Raw genomic sequence first — 19,369 nt, 5'->3', positions numbered from 1 at the left:
CCACCTGACGACGCCCAAGCCTGCTAATTTATCATTCTTCAGTTTGCCACAAGCTCAAATACCTAGAAATTGCTAAGGTTTAATTTCTCAACATTTTCACTAGACCCACTTTTCACGCTATGATTTGGTGACACACGTAAATAGCGTCCAGTTTTTCACCGGGTGGACTGTGTACAAACTTTTCATCGCGAATAGAAATTTATCTCGAGGTGATAACTGACAACATCTGAGTTGTATCGGGATTCGAACGCCTCATTCATGAATTTTAACGGCCTTCCACCACCCGACTGATGGCTATCTTTAGGTGAAAAGCGAACGCGACCGTCAACCCGCCTGATGGCATAGATTCAGACTGTATGATTTTGAGCAGAAAAGTACGGGTCATACGGATGTCAGGTTGGTGGATTCCTGGCCTGAGTTTGATAATTTTCAGGACAGGCTTTCAGATCTTAGATTTCAGATAATTCCCAAGTGGGCACGTCGAACTTGGAAATCTCGTTATCAATTTTATTTCTGTCTTTTCAAAGTATTTCGACAAAAAAAGTGCTTCAGGAAATATGAGAAAGGGGTCTGAACACCGATTAGAATCAGACCCTGGACATATCACGTGACTGTTCTTATTAAACACCTGAGTTGATTACTGACGTTATCTAGTTCATAGAGAAACCATTTATATGTGTCTATAATATTTACCCGAGACAAAACCACTGCGTCACAAGATCTGATAATCGGGGCCATGATTTAAGATACCTACCAGTCACTGCAATCTGGACATTTGACAGGTCACCGCGATTAGAATCAGACCTTGGGACTAATATCACCTGACTGTTCTACGCCCAAACCGCATTCAGTTCATTTCTGGTGTTAATTACTGACGGTCAACATGGCTACAAGTAATCCGGATCGTTTCGAGATTTCCGTACCTTTCAAAGGACGTCGCGTTACCGTTTGGTCCGATCAGGATAATGAGTACAGAACGATACAAAATTACTTTTATCAGCCGTTGTTTAATTTGGAATCTGATCGAATAACTGCGGATGGAAATATATTACAACTTGATATAACTCTGTGGTGTGAAGAATTAGAGGCTGCTATTAAACACGAACTAAAAACCATCTATACAGGTCACGTAATAGCGGTGCAGATGATGCCGTTTGATGAGGTAAGAATCTGTAATTCTCATCTTGTTTCATCATCATGCGCGTGTGATACTAGACGGGTGACCACTTCGAGGTGAGAGTCAAATAAAAATGTCGTTTTCTATTTCAGGTGAAATTAGAATGGAGAGATGCGCCCTCTGGTGTGGAGATACCGAATCATCCGATCCCGTTCAATCATCAACCTCAGAATCACGTGTTTATCGTTAAATGTGAAATTAAAGAAATGTGTGAAATCTACAAATCACGACTTCAACAATCTCCGCAATCAATAGGTTCAGGTCTTGTGATCGGTGCTAGTCGTCACGGGAACGAATACGTGTTTAGAGTTAACACTGTACCGATCAGTGAAGCGCGAACAGTTCAACCAGACATTGATCAACGTCTTAATTCTCTAATTGACAATGTTAAACTGTTTCATGATAATTTAGAAAATCAATTCTCTCAATTGAAGCGCACTATAGACACAGTTGAAGAGAGGCTGAACCGGTTCTGTACTGAACAACAACTTGAAGAGAGGCTGAACCGGTTCTGTACTGAACAACAACTTGAGGAGAGGCTGAACCGATTCTGTACTGAACAACAACTTGAAGAGTGGCTGAACCGGTTCTGTACTGAACAACAACTTGAAGAGAGGCTGAACCAATGCTGTACTGAACAACAACTTGAAGAGAGGCTGAACCGGTGCTGTACTGAACAACAACTTGAAGAGAGGCTGAACCGGTTCTGTACTGAACAACAACTTGAAGAGAGGCTGAACCAATGCTGTACTGAACAACAACTTGAAGAGAGGCTGAACCGGTTCTGTACTGAACAACAACTTGAAGAGAGGCTGAACCAATGCTGTACTGAACAACAACTTGAAGAGAGGCTGAACCGGTGCTGTACTGAACAACAACTTGAAGAGAGGCTGAACCGGTGCTGTACTGAACAACAACTTGAAGAGAGGCTGAACCGGTGCTGTACTGAACAACAACTTGAAGACAGGCTGAACCGGTTCTGTACTGGACAACAACTTGAAGAGAGGCTGAACCGGTGCTGTACTGAACAACAACTTGAAGAGAGGCTGAACCAATGCTGTACTGAACAACAACTTGAAGAGAGGCTGAACCAGTTCTGCACTGAACAACAACTTGAAGAGAGGCTGAACCGGTGCTGTACGGAACAACAACTTGAAGAGAGGCTGAACCAATGCTGTACTGAACAACAACTTGAAGAGAGGCTGAACCGGTGCTGTACTGGACAACAACTTGAAGAGAGGCTGAACCAATGGTGTACTGAACAACAACTTGAAGAGAGGCTGAACCGGTGCTGTACTGAACAACAACTTGAAGACAGGCTGAACCGGTTCTGTACTGGACAACAACTTGAAGAGAGGCTGAACCGGTGCTGTACTGAACAACAACTTGAAGAGAGGCTGAACCAATGCTGTACTGAACAACAACTTGAAGAGAGGCTGAACCAGTTCTGCACTGAACAACAACTTGAAGAGAGGCTGAACCGGTGCTGTACGGAACAACAACTTGAAGAGAGGCTGAACCAATGCTGTACTGAACAACAACTTGAAGAGAGGCTGAACCGGTGCTGTACGGAACAACAACTTGAAGAGAGGCTGAACCAATGCTGTACTGAACAACAACTTAAAGAGAGGCTGAACCGGTGCTGTACTGAACAACAACTTGAAGAGAGGCTGAACCGGTTCTGTACTGAACAACAACTTGAAGACAGGCTGAACCGGTTCTGTACTGGACAACAACTTGAAGAGAGGCTGAACCGGTGCTGTACTGAACAGCAACTTGAAGAGAGGCTGAACCGGTGCTGTACTGAACAACAACTTGAAGAGAGGCTGAACCGGTGCTGTACTGAACAACAACTTGAAGCATTGGAAGTAAAACTGAATAAGACTATCGATGACGTCACAGGAAGAACAATCAATGATGTCAAAGGGAGAATAGATAAATTGGAGATATCTATTGGTGACGTCATATGGAGAATGGATGAAGTGGAGAGTTTCATTGGTGACGTCATTGATTCATTAACGATCAGTAAACAGGTTCAGACAGACTTCTCACCTAACCTAGTGACGTCATTACCTGGTGAGCAGACGGGTCAACAGTCACGTATAATATGTGCGGGATGGGAGTGCAGTGATATATATTACATGGATGATAATAATGTAATGAAGAGATATATAGAGTGTGATGGTGATGATTGTTTACTAGGACTCGATACAGATAGTAACGGTCACCTGTTTGTAGTCGTGGAGAAAAACGAGAAACTCTTCCTGAGAAAATATAAAGATCAGGACAAAGTGTTAGAGGAAGATGTCACTGATATTGTGTCTGGGTGTGGAACACTAGTCATTCGCGGTCACAATATTTACATTCAGTCAAGTAGAGACGTTCGTGTTTTACGTTTACTAGAAAACCCTGTAAACAGTTTAATTGATAGAGACCGTGTGAAGACATATCAGCTCCCGGATGGAGAGTATGATTATATCAACAGTTTCGATGTCGACGCACGGGGACGCATGTTTGTATACTGTGATAGATCAGAAAGATTACTCTATCTAACAGCTGATGCGGAACTGGTCAGTTCTATCAATGTGAAAGATTCCGGACTAACAATTAACCCACTTGTGGGACAGCCATGTGTTATCAATGATAACCATGTATTACTATCGGTAAACTGTGGGACTGGTAACAAAGGAGCCGTGATTAGTATGAGATATAATGATGAGGGGTTTATAGATCACCCGCGCATAGTATTGAACTCTGCAGACAGTGATACAGGTGAAATACACAAAGTGTGTGACAGTAACACTGTAGTTATCCGTCACTGGGATAACAGTAATAAAACGGACTCACTGCGAGTTTATAATATAAACACTGTACTCACTGGAACACAATAAACACCCGGTTTTAATCCAACATGATATAACGTGTTTCATTCGGGATTCAATACAAAGATAGTCAAAATATGTGGATTTTTAAAAGTGAAAGAATGCATAGTCATGGCTTAGACTTAAGACCAGCCTTAAGATTTGAGACCACTTTTGGACTTGGGGAATGTGACGTGTTTTAGAACCTGTTTATGGAATGTTACTTTCGTTCATATTATTACGTAACATATTACAATGTGCCTTATTGAACACGCGACGAATTTATCAGAAAATTTGTAATTTCATCTGTAAATAATTATTATCATATTGTAAAAAGATATCTGACAAAAATCATTATCATCATTAGTATCAGAAATAATCATCATAATCATCAACTAGTAATGAATTACACTATAGTCAATTTTTCTGTGGATTTCTATATCACATCATCAGGTAACTGGATTATCCTGAGGTCAGTCATTACTTGGATTATGAGACCATTTCGTTTCTATAACCAATCTAACGAATTGCTCTGCAGTACAAGACTGAGGAACATGAGACCTTTCTATTATTGGTACCTGAGGGGATGACCGACGGCTTGTGAAGAACTGTCACATTTCTTGAGATTAATTGCATAATTCTCTATCAAATGATAAATCAAATATGAAAATGATCGCTATAAAATGATTTTGAAGTTCTTTCAAATTGTACATAGTGGTTTTTATCTTATTACTGAGATAATCATTCAATAATCATTCCTCACTACCGCACTGGTTCTAGAACCCAGTATCGGGAAAGATTATTCCACTTTCAAAACATCTTTAACACTTCCAAAAATCATATCGTATAATCTTCATCACCCGGCTGATAGAAACGCGATGGCAGTCGGCGTCGGATTAGTGAAATGTGGACACGCGCGTGCGCATACCTGAAGTGCCATTAGTTCGCGTGATGTGTTTTGCCAACGATAAACACTGAGAGTTAATTCTATAAAAACCTCTTCAAGCTAATCTAAACGCGCGTCGACCGTTTAATCTCTGACGGATGTAAAACTTCAACCCGAGCCATCGTCGTAACTAAAAAAAAAGTCGTCGTCGTTCTTCACGATAGACCGCAGCGCCGGAGATCAATTTGTCTACTGCCACGCGTCGACGTGGTACGTTCAAAAATGTCCACTCTAGACCGGATCTGTTTCTTGAATTGCTTTTACCTCTTTTTTCAATAGGTCATACTCACGATCGCCCACTCCCGCCTCTCAAATCGAGATTCAAAAGAAACCGGTTAACGTCCAACATTGTTGTTGTAAATGCGGCTATAAAAATCACCAACGCAACCGATTCAATTGTTCACCTAATTTTTTCTGTAATTGATTGACATTTCTATCGAGCCACGCCTTCCCTATCATACGGCACAACGCTTTAAAAATGCGACGGCTTTTAAAAGCGAGGCCTTTATCAGACTTAAACCGGTAGATACGAGATTGACTTTCGCCGCGAATCGATGCAGACGATGATATGTGTTCGTCGGTCACTTACGCGCAAGCTAGCAATAATCTCCTTCTCCAGAACGTAATGGAATTTACATTCAAAAGCCTTCGCCGACTTCGCCGACTTCGCCGACTTCGCCGAGATATAGTAGGTCGGGTATTGTTATTAAGCTAATGGATGTTACGAGCCGAAGTAAGGACCAGTACCTCGCATAGGATATCTATTCACTGGAGTTTTGTATTTTACTCGGTCGCTTCTGTTGTGAGAAAATCGAAACGATTTCGACATGACAAAAAGAAACTAACGTTTTTTTCTCTTAAATCCTAGCTTTCGAAAACGGTTTGAATTGTTGTCGAAAATATGTAGTAACCGATATATGCGATAAACATAAATAGTGAATTTAGATGGTAGCTCGCACATGAACAACTAGCTAGTGACAGAAAAGTGTCAACTCAAAATAAAAAGAGATTAGGAGGGGCCAACGCCGGTTTTGAATATTCAAAAATCAAATTCAAGCTAAAAACTAAAGCTAAAAAGCTAAATTGTTATCGCGTAACCATAGGTTACTTCTCACTACCAAGCTCTCCAAGAATGAAAACGGTTTAAATTTTTTGTTTTATGTAGAGAATATTTTAAAACACTCGCTGATGCCCGGAAATTTCCGGACTAATTCGGTGTGACTAAAAAGGCTTCTAGTAATCACAGAATAATATAGTTTACCGGATTATGCTCTAAATCCATCTATAATTGGAAGATCAACGATCGTATAATTAAAAACGTTCGGAAGCGTTGACAACAGCGTTCCCGAGCGCCGTTAAAACTTTCATTATTGAAGCAGCGTTTGAAAAAAAAAATGTACAACGCTAAAATACGTTGTAGGCTTATATCGTCTGCTGATAGGCGTTTTACGTTAGTTTTACATTATCTAAACGTTAGAACGAACGCTTACGTTCCGTACGATTCATTATTGGTGGATTAGATAACGTTTACGTTTAAACGTTGACTCAACGCTGCTGTTGAGACCGTCGTTGCTGCGCATCAGGAAATCAATTGCTGTGTGTGGATTAAGCGGTACGCTAAATGTCGATTAGTAAGATAGCGTTCCGTAGCGGCAGCGGCAGCCGATCACGGAATCAGAGATAGGAATCTCTGCGTGTATATCAATTAGTTCGCAAGTTTGTGATGGACTCTGGTCGGATGGGATCTGATGATGAAGACCATCAGAAAATCAGATGATGTTTGCCCGGTTGTTTGTTTATTGTTTGAATAATCAACGATGAAACTATGAATGTAAAATCTATTTACTATCTTCGAAAGATGTAATCGGTTTACTTGATAATACAACGTAATAGAAATACTTCGGGTGCAGTTTCTGCTACCCTTCTTCAGTTTAAAGTCGTTTACTCTTTCGTTCATTCATCAAATATAAAGATACTTCAATATTAAATAAACAAATTATTATATAAACAGAAAGACACTAATGATAAATATAGCCGCAAAGCAGCGATAAGGGGTTTTTACATGTATAAATTGATAGCTGCGGAATCCTCCATCCTCAAATTTTGATCAGATTGAAATCATTGAATAATCAGTATAAGACAAAACGAATGAATGATAAATATAGCCGCAAAGCAGCGATTACGGGTTTTCTGCAAAGTTGTACCGTTCACTTTTGAACTGAAGGATACTAAGAAATTGAACTTTAACGTTTTCTACCGAATGAAACGGATTTTTTTTGCGTAGCTGCGCAATAACAATAGAACATTAAAGCAGATAATACAAATTTCCTAGACAAAAAGAAAAAATTCAATTTTCTGGGATTCGAACCTGATGAATGATAAGAAATAATCATAATCATTAGAATAATCGATAAACACATTTTGTCGTATGGTCAAAAAATCCTGATTATCATTATAGAGAGCGAATGACGAATAGTTATCAGCGGATGTGTAGTTTATCAGTGTAAGTGAGTAATGTATCGCAGAAATAGTTACATTGCCGGATATAACAACCATTTTATAGCCTCATTCTTCACCGGGCTATTTCCTTTAACGGCGCACTAAAACAAAATGGCCGCCGCCGTCGTCGACATGTCACTAACGTTAACGCGTAATAACTCCAGGCTTCTATATTCAGTGCACTTACACACCTGAAGTAAAGAGGTTATCATCAATTACGTCTATTTTATCGATATTTTATAGTTTCTGCGCTAATAGGATGCACCTAGACGCATCATGAAAACATGGCCGCCATCGTTAATCCCTCAATGACATTAACAAGTGGTAAAGAGGGATGTTTTTTCCAGAGAAAGATGGCGCCGTCCTTAAATATCCCTTTCATCGATGTGGCGATATAGACACTCTTGCAGACAAGATGGCCGTCGCCAACATGTCCCAATGACATCATCAAATCAATCTCAATAATTATGTGGACAATTCCAAAAAAAAATGAGTCTCGCGCATTAGTTCCCCTGTGACGTCTTCAAATGAATGTTGATATAGAACCGAAAGCTTATTGGCTAATCCCATAAATCTCATTATAGCATCATCAATTTGACATCTCCCGAACAAATGGCTGCCACCACAAAGCCCCCTATGATATCATCAAAATTTTAAAAATAGACTCTATGCGGTGATATCAACACTTCGAGAAAAAATGGTCACTACCATGAATCACCCTATGACATCATTAAATTTTAGTTGTTAAGAAGCTAATTAAGATACTACCACGGAGTGAGCACATTCCTAGAACCAGTCCAAGCGGAATAGTCCAATCAGAAACCTCAAAGGAAAACGAACGTCATTAAAATTTAAGTGGTCGTACATAAATACAGAGAAAGGATGGCTTAAATTCATCGTATATCCTCGTCAAATATTGTAAAACAATTCAGTGTCTTTGAAATTGTTTTGTTTGGCCTCACGCGCGTCCACTCGACTAATGACAAATCATTCTTTGTGTTCAGATATTGAGTAATGATCGAGCAACAGGCCGAGATCAAGATCAGAGAGAGGGAGAGGGAAGGGGAGAGTGGGATGATGCATTATCTATAGTTTTATTTTATCGGGATGCAGGTCGACGGCGGCAGTGATTGATCGTCTGTCCGGTCAAGCGACGTCCGGTAAAACGAATTTCATGCTACATGTCGTTTTGCCACCAGCGCACGTTCAGTAAGAGACGCATCGGTCGTCTGCTGGACGGGTGGCTGGACGTATTCTCTCTTACAAACACGTCTCAGAGATTTGTGTTTTACCGGTCAAAATCTCTCGCTTATCAAAAATCTCACTCCAAGTGTAACACCTTCCTCCAAGCTGGCATCGGAAAACATTCCTCCTTTAGAACCCTAGTAGATCGAGTCTTTCATATTGATTCAAAGAAATTCTGTTGCCGGTCCAAGGCATCTTCCATCTTGCCTCAAGTATCACATATTATCATCCCCTTGAAAGTAGATGGCATTCTTTCGATTCATTTAGGTCGCGGATATTTTCCTCCCATTTACACTACAAAGACCGGTGGTAGTCTTTCCAATCGATTCGAAGTGTCGTTTGTCCAAGGTCTTACAACCTACAGGTTTGATACGTACCTCCTATCTTGAAAGTGGCATAGATGGCATTCTTCCAATCCAAGTTCTTTACCTTCTTCGAAGAAAATACTCTTTGTTTAGGACGTTGTGTTGGTGGGGGTTCGAGTCCTTGAAGGTAGCATTCAATAAATGGCAGTCTTCCAAAATGCATTAATTAAGTATCATTAGTCCGGACAAGATAGGACGAAATGTATAGTGAGTCCTCCTCTTAGGTTTAGTGAAGAACGTTGGGTTGGTGGCGCTCGTAATTAAAGTCTCTTCCATCAATTCGGGATGTTGAGTCAAATTCTTCCATTTGAAGTCAAAAGTCCCACAACTCACAGATTTTGAGACGTTCTCGTCTTGAAGGTTGCATTAAATAGATAAATATTCTTTCAATTCACTTTCATTTGCCATTAGAAAATATGCTCAACATAAAAACGTTGTATGAACGTAGTTAAGAGGCTTTGTTGGTCCAAGTCCTCTATGATTGAATTTTCTCCAATGACGTTGTTTCCTTCTTTTGGCCCAGTCTAACGCAATCCACCTTCAAGTTAGCATTCACAATGACTTAATGTTGATAGCTCTGTCGTCCAAGTCTGTCAGCCTCCCACCGGGTTTCCCATCACTGCATGTCCATTTCCATATATCCTTGTCTCAGAGATTTTTGTTTGTTGTAAATCCCCAAGTTCCACATCTTTCTGGGTCTGAGTTTCGTATTACTGTCATCAAGTGCAACATCTTCTTGCCTCAGATTTCAATTTGCTGGTCGCAGTGTAGCATCTTCAGAGATGGCATCGGATTTAAATGGCATAATTCCTCTCTTCGGGTTTCAATGGAATAGTTAACCTTCCTGGACTGTTGTTTGTCCCTAACAGCAAATTCAGCCTCGTTGTGGTCTTAAATATTCGCTTTTAGTTTTGGTCTTCAACAAGGCATCGTATTCCAATGGCATTTTGTCGCCTCTTCAAGTTCCAATGGCACAACCACAAGTTCAGCATCCTGGACAAAATCGATCTTGACTTTTACAAAAGTAATCTTGACCTTTTCGTAATAACTCACACTTGTTTGCATTGAAGGACGATAGTCTGAATTTCCTAGAATCAATTACTGATATCGGGTGGGTAGCACCACCTTCCTAAGCATCGGATTCAATCCTTCTGTATTGTCCTGCCGTAAAATGAAATTCGATATCTTCACAACTTGGCTTTTTCTTTTAGTAATTTCTTTAGAAAAGACATTCTAAAGATACGGCATGTCAGTAAACCTTTTGTCTGGAATTACTTGATACTTAATAGGTTCATTTCTCAGAACAGAATACTTCATCAGACATACCTTGGTATTTTTTCCAATGTCAAGTTTCAATCAATTTAGGAAAATTTTCGGGCAATTTTTAGGGGGTCGTGGCAGAATCCCAAAAAATGAACAATGCTTTGTAATTCACTTAATCAGCTTTTTGCTTAATGTTTTCTGCTTAATTTGGACATTTGAGGTGGATTTTTTGAAAACTATCAATTGAAAGGCTGTAGTTTCCAATTCCTTCGGAAAAATATGACAACTTGACAATTAATCTGTTTGATTCTTTGAAAACTTTCAATTGAAAAATACTTAAGGCACCGATAAATGATTTCCAAAAATCATTATTTTGGGAAAATGGTCAAATATGCTAAAAATGTGGCTTAAAGGAAGTTTTCAAAAAGATTTTTCTTTCATGCGGATCTAAAACTATGAATAAAATTCAATAATCTGAAAATATTTGCAAACTTTCTGCGGTCTGCTTTTACTACTTCTACTACTATTTCTGTCGCTACACGCATGTGCTAATTAACGGTCATAATTCAAATATTTACATAAAACTCTCGTTAGCTCTCGAAAACCGGGCGCGAGTTTCATTCAAAATGAAACCGATCACGGAGGCCATTATCGGAACAAACCGACAGACGAACCAGTATTTCAATCGACCGATCGTGTTTATTTTATTAGAAGGATCTATATACTCGGCCCGTAATTCGGCACTAAATTAATTGAGCAACAATCCGGCTCGGTAAAAGCGGTCGATCCATTAGTTAATTCAACAATGCGAGCGGTTTAACGGGCGCGCGTCGGGAATACGAATTTTCGAAATCTAACGGTCGTATCGATCGATATCGTATATGCAAATGAGAAGCTCTCGCGAAGGCTAAGCACGCGCTATCGATCAAACTCACCAGTACAATGGCGTAATTAATATGTATTTGATTCTGGAAGAACATCGTCCAAGAACAACAAAGACAAAGACGATGGACGGACTCGGCTGTGTGACGCAGGTCTCGGAGCTTAAGGGGCATTTCTTCGAAGCGCAGGCGACTCGCTGAGAAGTTGGCAAAGCTCCAGAGACCTACTACTGGTCAGAGTATGTGCAATACCAACGTGGAATCATTTTGTTGCCTTAATGTTAAAACTTTCCAAAATGGCTGCTTAGTTTGTCTATTTACATATCATCTGACGCTATCAGAAAAAAAAAATGTCTGCCAAATCTCCCAATTACTGATGTGTCGATTGAGATATAGAATACGGTGTTCCAGAAAAAATGGCGGCTAGTACAAATCCCACCTATGACATCATCGAATCGATTTGATGTTGTGATTGTTCTGTCTAGCACTTATCCGAAGATCCGACATGTTTATATCATTCATATGTAAATAAATAGCCTTCTAATTCACGGCGTCACTGTCATAACTGTTGTTTTTTTCTGTTAGAAAATAACGGAGGAATTGCCTTCTGAATGCTATTTTAGGATTGGTTCCCCCTGATCCTTGGCTCCATTACAGTGATAATCGACAACGCAAGAAAAATATGGCTGCTTTCACAAATCCCACATCATCAAATTCCTGGCGCTGGTTTTAATGTTTGAAGCGCTTTCTAATAATCATGAATTATTACCACATTCTTACTTGAACTGTTTGTATTTCGAGCACTTAACGATATTGAAATTTTGCAGCAGGGACAGGGGCTGCAGTTGCTGAAAAGTTGGTTAACTTGACATAGTGAGAATTAAACGTTCATTGTTACTTTGGTATTTATCCGTTTATCTTTAACTAACTTTCAGCAACTCCGGCTCAAGAGTCCCAGACGTTTTAATCCACGCGAGAATTTGACTCGAAAAATAATTACACGTGGTTTATCATGTCCGCGACGACTTATCAGTCGTGAGCGTCGATAGCTGGAATAGTTACCAGTGGGTTTGTTATCAGCGGAGCAGCCGAGCGGCGCGGGGCTAGATACAAGGGGTCGTAGATCTATTCCATTGATCAATAGTGAATGAGTTCTCGATAACGGGTCTCCGAGGAATAGGAATGTCACTGACGCCATCAAACAGCAAACAATATCATCATTATTATTGGATATTATAGTATCTTAATAGAAGTAAATGGGGAGAGGGGGAGGGGAGAGAGAGAAGAGGGGAGAGGGGGAGAAGAGTTGAAAGAGAGGGAGAGGAGAGGGGGGAGAGAGGGGGGAGGGGAGAGAGGCAGAGAGGAGAGAGAAGAGAGAAGAGAGAGGAGAGAGAGAATATCTTTTTATCACATATACCGCGTGATATCCACGGCGTAGATTTGTTATGTGATAGAAACCCACACGGGACCCGATAGCCTGAGTAATATAGCGGCGATATTTCCTGATGCGGCGTAACAATGAGTTGGTCTATCGCCTGTCGGTGAAGGAATAGGAGTGGAGAGTGGGTCAGGAGAGTAGGGACAAAGAAGGCGAATGAAAAGAAGGAGGGTGAGGAAAAGAGATTGGATAGATGCAACCGAGGGATTCAGAGATCTGGAGGAGGTCGAACTGACCGTCTTAAATATCATACATTTTCATTGTTCTTACGACGACCAGGAACCGAACTCGCATTCAATAGAGATGACCACTGGGGCACCGGGAACAGACGGTAAACATCCTCCCGAAGCCCTCACTAAATCTCTGCGGGGCTATACAATTACAGTTTACCGTTCTCAAATTCGCGTGTTTAATTTTCTCCCAAACCGCGAGCGAACAAACTTCATACGTACAACGACGCGCCCACGTGTTCATCGACGACCACAAAACCCGTGATTTGTCGAAAACGCCAAGTCGTGAAACTGGAAATACTATCCATGTATGGATTTTTCGTCAAACTTTTTGTTTCTTTTTTATTACGATTTCCTCACTAGCTATCGTTTATTCAGAATTTATTCAGCCTCATTCCAAAACCATGACCTCAACTGCCTCTCTGATCAGCCTCATTACGATGTGCAGGAATATGTATTGTTTCCCATTTCTGCTGCGCTCAAATTGACTCGGTCCAAATTTCAGTTATTGCAGTTTACAAAAGTGGCCAAGCCGATTAGCAGAAACAAGATATCATCGGTTTAGCCCTATGCAAAGCATGATATCGGCGAAAATAACACGTGAGTAAAAATTAGGAACATTCAAGCCTCTTGAAATTTTTCACGTGCCATAAGTGAAGAGGTCAGTTCTAAAATCTATAATCTGTATCTAATCATTGATAAATTGATTTCGGAATTAATCCCTTCGTGAAACTAGACCCTCGGCAGACGATCTATCGTATAATATCCTTATAGCTTTTATTTCGATTTCCAATCATTGCCAGCAGCCGATCAAAGATTCAGAAAAGAATATATATGAAAAATCAGTCATAGCCAGATTCTACATGAAATTCGAATTCAGTTGCTACGGGATACCTTTTCGAGAGCGTCCAACAATCGGTGCCGAATCGATTTTCGCATAAATTTACATATCAAATTAACCCCACCGCCCCCCCCCCCCCCCACGCGCAGCGGAGAAATTTGCGTATTTCTGTCCGCGATGATACACAGAGCTGCAGACGAGACGTTTTAGCCCGTACGCGAACACACGTATTCAAATTGCTGGAGAAAATTCGTTTGATAACATTTTAAATTTAACCGTCGTTTTTCAATTGAAGATGATTGCCTCCCTTTCTCCACGGTTACAGGGACGCGCGTTCGTGCATTCCAAACACGATTTTTTTCTAAAATAGAATTCATTACTAAACAGAAATAAGTCGGTGTCAGGTTGTGTGCGAGCGTTTTAGTTTTTTTCCCGAGAAATTGAAAGATATTCGTCTCTCGCCACAGCTCAACTGCCTTTTTGATCTTCTTCAAAGAAACTTTCAAATCGAATTTCCCGTTCTTTCGCTCGTGAAATTCACCGAGGATATTGAGAATTCCGGTGCGGCCAGTCGTGTCGAATAGAACGTTTTAGTTCGAATGCTTTTTTGAATTTCGGTTCCAATAAACTGTCGACATTGTTGTTTAAAAAAACAGGTTCTCAATAAAAAGCGCTTAGTATTTAACATTAGAAAAAACAATTAAATTAACTATATTGCACTTATAAATCTAACCGTCGTTATTGTTATCAAGAAGAAAATTCAAAAGCTTTTCGAATCTCACAAAAGTTAAAGATAGATTTTGTTGTTTCGAGTAAAAGCTATAAAATTCCAACAACGATCGACATTGTTGCTTTCGAACCAGACGACCACAGAAAAACGGTCGACATTGTTGTATCGGCGATTGAAACCGAACATGTAGAAATAGAAGTCTTCGTCAAAAGTTAGACGAACGAAATTCTACTTCAAATATACTTCAAAATAACTACGCCATCTTTCCTGATATTCCAAGTCTTGCATAATTTAATACATAGTAAGACTAAATCCGATTACTAGCTGGAGGTCTCTTCAACGATATCAAATTCCGATCCATTCAAAAAAAAGCGAGTTGATTCAAAACCAATTTTTGTCCGTTTTCGAATAGCGTCTATATTCAAATGAAAGACCGGCCATTCTTTTGAAACCCAATACGGTTAAAGAAATAAAATTGAAGTACGCTCTCTCTCTCTCGTTTACGTCGTAAGTCTTAAATTGTAAGTCTAAGAGGATTTAGTTCGATATTCGATACTCGAGTAAACGACGTCGCGTATCTTAATTCCGTCTGAGATTGTTTTCCAGTCGCATTGTTTCATATTTTTAAGGAAGCTTTCGATAGGAGAGAGAGGAAGGACAGGGAAAGAAAAGGAAAACAAAGAACATTTTTTTACTTTTGCAAAGGAGGATTTTGGGGTATCGTTAATGAGAGTTAGGGAAAGACAGGAAGGGGAGAGGAGGGAGAGGGAGGAAGGACGATGAGACAAAGAGGGAGAGAGGAGGGAGAGGAAGCTGAGACAAAGAGGAGGGAGAGGGAGGGAGGAATATGAGACAAAGAGGGAGAGAGGAGTGAGGGAGAGGAAGGTGAGACAAAGAGGATGGAGAGGGAGAGGGAGAGATAGATGTAGAGGGAGAGAGGAGAGGGGACACTTTCGACCATTCTTCGAACATTCTTTGGTTAGATGAAACAGGTTTCTTGAGAAGTTTTTTTTTCCTGGAATAGATAGAACCAATCCCAATTGAAAATAAAACTCCTTAACCAACCTGAAGTTATGCTTCAATAGCTAGCAAAAGTAAATGCTAAGTCTTCAAATCATCCACATATAAGTCAATATAAATGATCGGTCTCTAAGAAGTTTAGGAGCACATGAAACTTGCTCAAATTCGTCTATACAGATCATATCGGCCATGTGGACCGCTGCCGCTGCTGCTGTTGCCGCCGCTGCTGTAGCCGCCGCTGCTGCTGCTGTTGCCGCTGCCGCTGCTGCTACCGCTGCTGCTGCCACCGCATTTGCTGCCGTCTCTGCGGCATTAGATATTAGAATAAAGTGAAATAACGGTTTTTATTATGTTTGAATTACGAACGTTAGTTCAAAGACAACAAACGCAACAACGCTCGCTCGCTTGGAAACAACGTGATATCATCACACGTGATTATTACGTCGACGACAATATTGAAAGATAATAACGTTGTTGCTAAGCGCGTTGAAAACGGCGGTGAAACAATGATAGAAGAACGCCGTGGAAAGGAAAACGTTTATTTTTTGACGCAATAATGTCGATGAAACAAAAAAGTTTTCAAAGTATCGTTTTTACGTAAGATTAAAACCACTGATGATTTTCATGAATCGTTATGGGCGATACGGGATTTCTTACGTTCTTACTCTGTTCTACTCACTGTTTGCTGTAGTAACTACAACATTTTTAGGAACAGCTTATTCTCTGTTTTTTTGCTATAGCAACTACTACCATGGTTAGGAACACCTTACTCTGGGGTTAGGATTAGGAAGAGAGATTAACTTCAGTCAATCTTCATCTATAATGATGATGATGACGATGACGATGAAAACTTATTCGTACAGCGAAAATTTTACTAGATTCAGTTTTCGAAGGCGCTTCAAAGTAATCCAGTAAACAGGTATGATATTTTTAGGAGTCCTTTGAATTTTTCCAAGTCGGGCTCATGTCGAATGTTTTTGAGTAGAGCAATCCAAAGACTGGGAGCAAAGAAATGTGTATGATCAAAGTTAACTAAGTTTTGAAGTTTTGATTTGCATGAAGCACTTCGACGTGGGCTTTCGTATTTTCAAAGTCTGCTATGTGATAGACTTAATATTTTTGACATTCAAACGTAAACAAACTTCGCAATGTCTTCTTACACGAGGTTGAGTAACACTATCGAAAAGTCTTAATTTCCACGGTATCGTTTCTTATTGTTGTTATCTTCGCTAACTTCAAACCTGAAACACGACTTCAAACCTGAAATGAGATTTTCTATTTTTCTTTCTTTTTACTTCTTTTCCTTCTTCAAACTTTGCATTGTCCAGGTTTAGTTACTCTTCATTTTCAGCTCTTATTTTATAACGGGGGTTGGCGATAACAAATCGTTGTCATTTTTTGCCACCTGCAAACGGCGAGTTACGTGAGACTAACAATGTTAGACTAACGCGATACGTGATACGATCTCAGACGATTACAGGTTCACTACAGTCACTACAGAAATAAGAGGGTTACGAACCACGCATTGTTTTTTTTTTTCTAAATCATCAATTCACTCTTTTCGCTCTAGTATTCTAACTTGTTGTTGGTGACTGAAATGGCATATAATTAAAATTCGTTGGTAAAACCTGTCTATGTCGAAGTTCTCCCATTGTTACCGTTGCTAAGCGAAGAAAAGAACGTAGAAAAAAAGGTTTCTTAAATATGCCAAAATAGTGTTTATAAGTTCGATGCATCCCACGCGCATTGTTTGAAACTCTACCAATGCGTCCCGTTTGTCCTATTCTCATTAACTGAAAAAGTCGTTGTCAATACCTTTCAGCTTTTTATGTAATGAATCCTAATTCCTAAAACGTTACCAGCTTTTTCTTACTCTCAATATCGGACATTTCCTTTTCGATTATAAGTTTGCGAAAATTTCTCGACATTTTCCTCCAGTGAATCATCGTGTTGTGGAAGTGATGAATGAATATTGGAAATATGGATCAACTTGGAATAAAAGCTCTCAACAATGCGGTCGTACGGTAACATTCACTTAGCGACCTCGCGTCGAGTATTGTTGCCCTTTTCAAACTAAACGGATGACCCAGCAGTCACACCAGCAGCAACAGCAGCAGCAGCAGCAATATTACCCACACATCACTGATTTTATTATTCCTCAAAGTACGGGAAGGTTGAAGGTCAAAATAATCCAATTCGGTTATGAATCTATTGCCGAGCGCGCGACTGTGGAACCGGAGCGCCCCAGGGGCTTTTTACAAACGGAACTTCTGAACGTCGAAACCATTCGCGAATAAATTTTACAAAATTTTACAAAGAATTCATCTAGGATATTTGATTACTTTCGCGCTGACAAATTCGAACTAAAACATTCGTAATGAAAGACGGAACTCGCTAATAAGTAAGAGAGCTTTCAAAAACGGCAAGATACAGAACCCCCCCCCCCCTCCCCCAGCCATTTCGAAATGCAAAATCCGAAAACAAATTACATAAAACATTTACACAAAACAGGCGTAGGTTGGCGTATGTAGCCTGAGGGAAACGTCGTGTATTACGCGTCGTAACTCAACAATCAGCGCCGTTAAAACAATCAGATTCTATCTACGTTTCATCGATCGCATCGAACGCGATTTGGAAATCATAAATTCGCTTGTAAAATTATATTCGCTTGACTGGTCACCGCACCTATGCACGGAGCAACGGTCAATTCCCACGACAACCGCGGGAACCAGTCCAACGAAGAAAGACTATTTCCTGTATATGCGACGCACGTATACGATTTTACGACCGAATCGAATCGCCGTTAGTTCGTATTTTACGACCGTTACGGCGTCCGTTAAGATTTATATAATATTCGAAATTCGAATCTACTCGTAATAAAAACGGCCAAACGCGATTATTATTACTACTATTATAGCATTCTCGCCACTGGTCGCCACTGGTCGCGTAGCTACAGCAACCAACAACCGCACTCATTGTTGCGTCAGCGGATTGCCGACGCGCGTGACCTCGCTCAATAGACCGGATTTACCGAATCTCGGCGATACTCAAGTGGTCCAATAATGAATGATATTTCACTAACCGACTCAATGACGATAAATATGCATAATGTGTATATTTATGGCTTTTGATATAATTTGTAGTCGGTCGGGTCGGGTCGGTAATCTGGTTCTGAAGAGATTATCGAATCGGGAACTCTGTTGCCTGCGAATACACATTAATTACCCCCTCTCACGAAACACTTATCGTCTGCTCACTCGCTAACTAATGTGCCGCTAATTTGTTACGGGTCGACGATGTATGTTTGCGGTTAGAGCTAATTCAAAGTCCTTAAGGTAGGACGATTACGGGCGCGCGCGCAGACGATAAGGGGAGAGTTTTGCCTTAATAAGCGATTCGACCGGGAACTCAATGAATTAAGAATGAATAAAGTGGTCTCTTTCTCCCAAATAAACGAACGTTTGAAAAGAAATACAACCTCTCTATATCGATTTTTGGAATACTACTCTACTATACGGGTTGCTTGTTACTATGGCGTGTGAAAAAAGTTCATAGCTCGTTAAACGGTTTTAATTGTTGTCCTCAGATGAGGGTATCTTTCGTATCAATTTATTCACGAGTATCTCTTAAATCGATTTCAGATAAAACCGAATAATGAAGAAATTAAAAATAGCCGCGAAGCAGCTATAACTAATGATATAGCCATTACGATATCGATTTTACTATTTATGCCGACACACACATTTTAGGCGTGTCCTATCCCATGGTTCATACAACTTTTAGGGTCACTACCCAGCAAAACAAAGACGTACTAACTTCAAAATTTTAGATGAAAATCAAATGATATTTAACGGATAGGACGAACAATTCAGG

At 40.2% G+C, this 19,369-nt stretch overlaps 2 protein-coding genes across 2 annotated transcripts in view; one reads left to right on the top strand and one right to left on the bottom strand.

Moving 5' to 3' along the window:
* The window catches only part of LOC141914306 (uncharacterized), a 33,248-nt gene that overhangs the window by 10,240 nt on the left and 3,639 nt on the right, over positions 1-19,369 (bottom strand). The gene's annotated exons all lie outside the window — the stretch shown is intronic.
* Positions 848-18,559, top strand: LOC141914138 (uncharacterized). The gene is made up of 3 exons (XM_074805405.1): positions 848-1,162; positions 1,270-1,504; positions 18,414-18,559. Exons 1-3 carry the CDS (start codon positions 884-886, stop codon positions 18,557-18,559), a joined length of 660 nt encoding a protein of 219 aa, XP_074661506.1. The 5' UTR covers positions 848-883.

Source organism: Tubulanus polymorphus, chromosome 12 (assembly GCF_964204645.1).
Source record: "Tubulanus polymorphus chromosome 12, tnTubPoly1.2, whole genome shotgun sequence".
NCBI classification, from domain to species: domain Eukaryota; kingdom Metazoa; phylum Nemertea; class Palaeonemertea; order Tubulaniformes; family Tubulanidae; genus Tubulanus; species Tubulanus polymorphus.
Note: the sequence above shows the minus strand (reverse complement) of the source record. Positions and strands in the feature narration are given on the sequence as shown.

Bases quoted from the DNA above. Each gene is read 5' to 3' on its own strand.
- LOC141914138 (XM_074805405.1), top strand. From the start codon at position 884: ATGGCTACAAGTAATCCGGATCGTTTCGAGATTTCCGTACCTTTCAAA. The intron at 1,163-1,269 runs GTAAGAATCTGT...TTTCTATTTCAG, and splicing joins AGATGATGCCGTTTGATGAG to GTGAAATTAGAATGGAGAGA. The intron at 1,505-18,413 runs GTGAAGCGCGAA...CTACTATTATAG, and splicing joins AGTTAACACTGTACCGATCA to CATTCTCGCCACTGGTCGCC.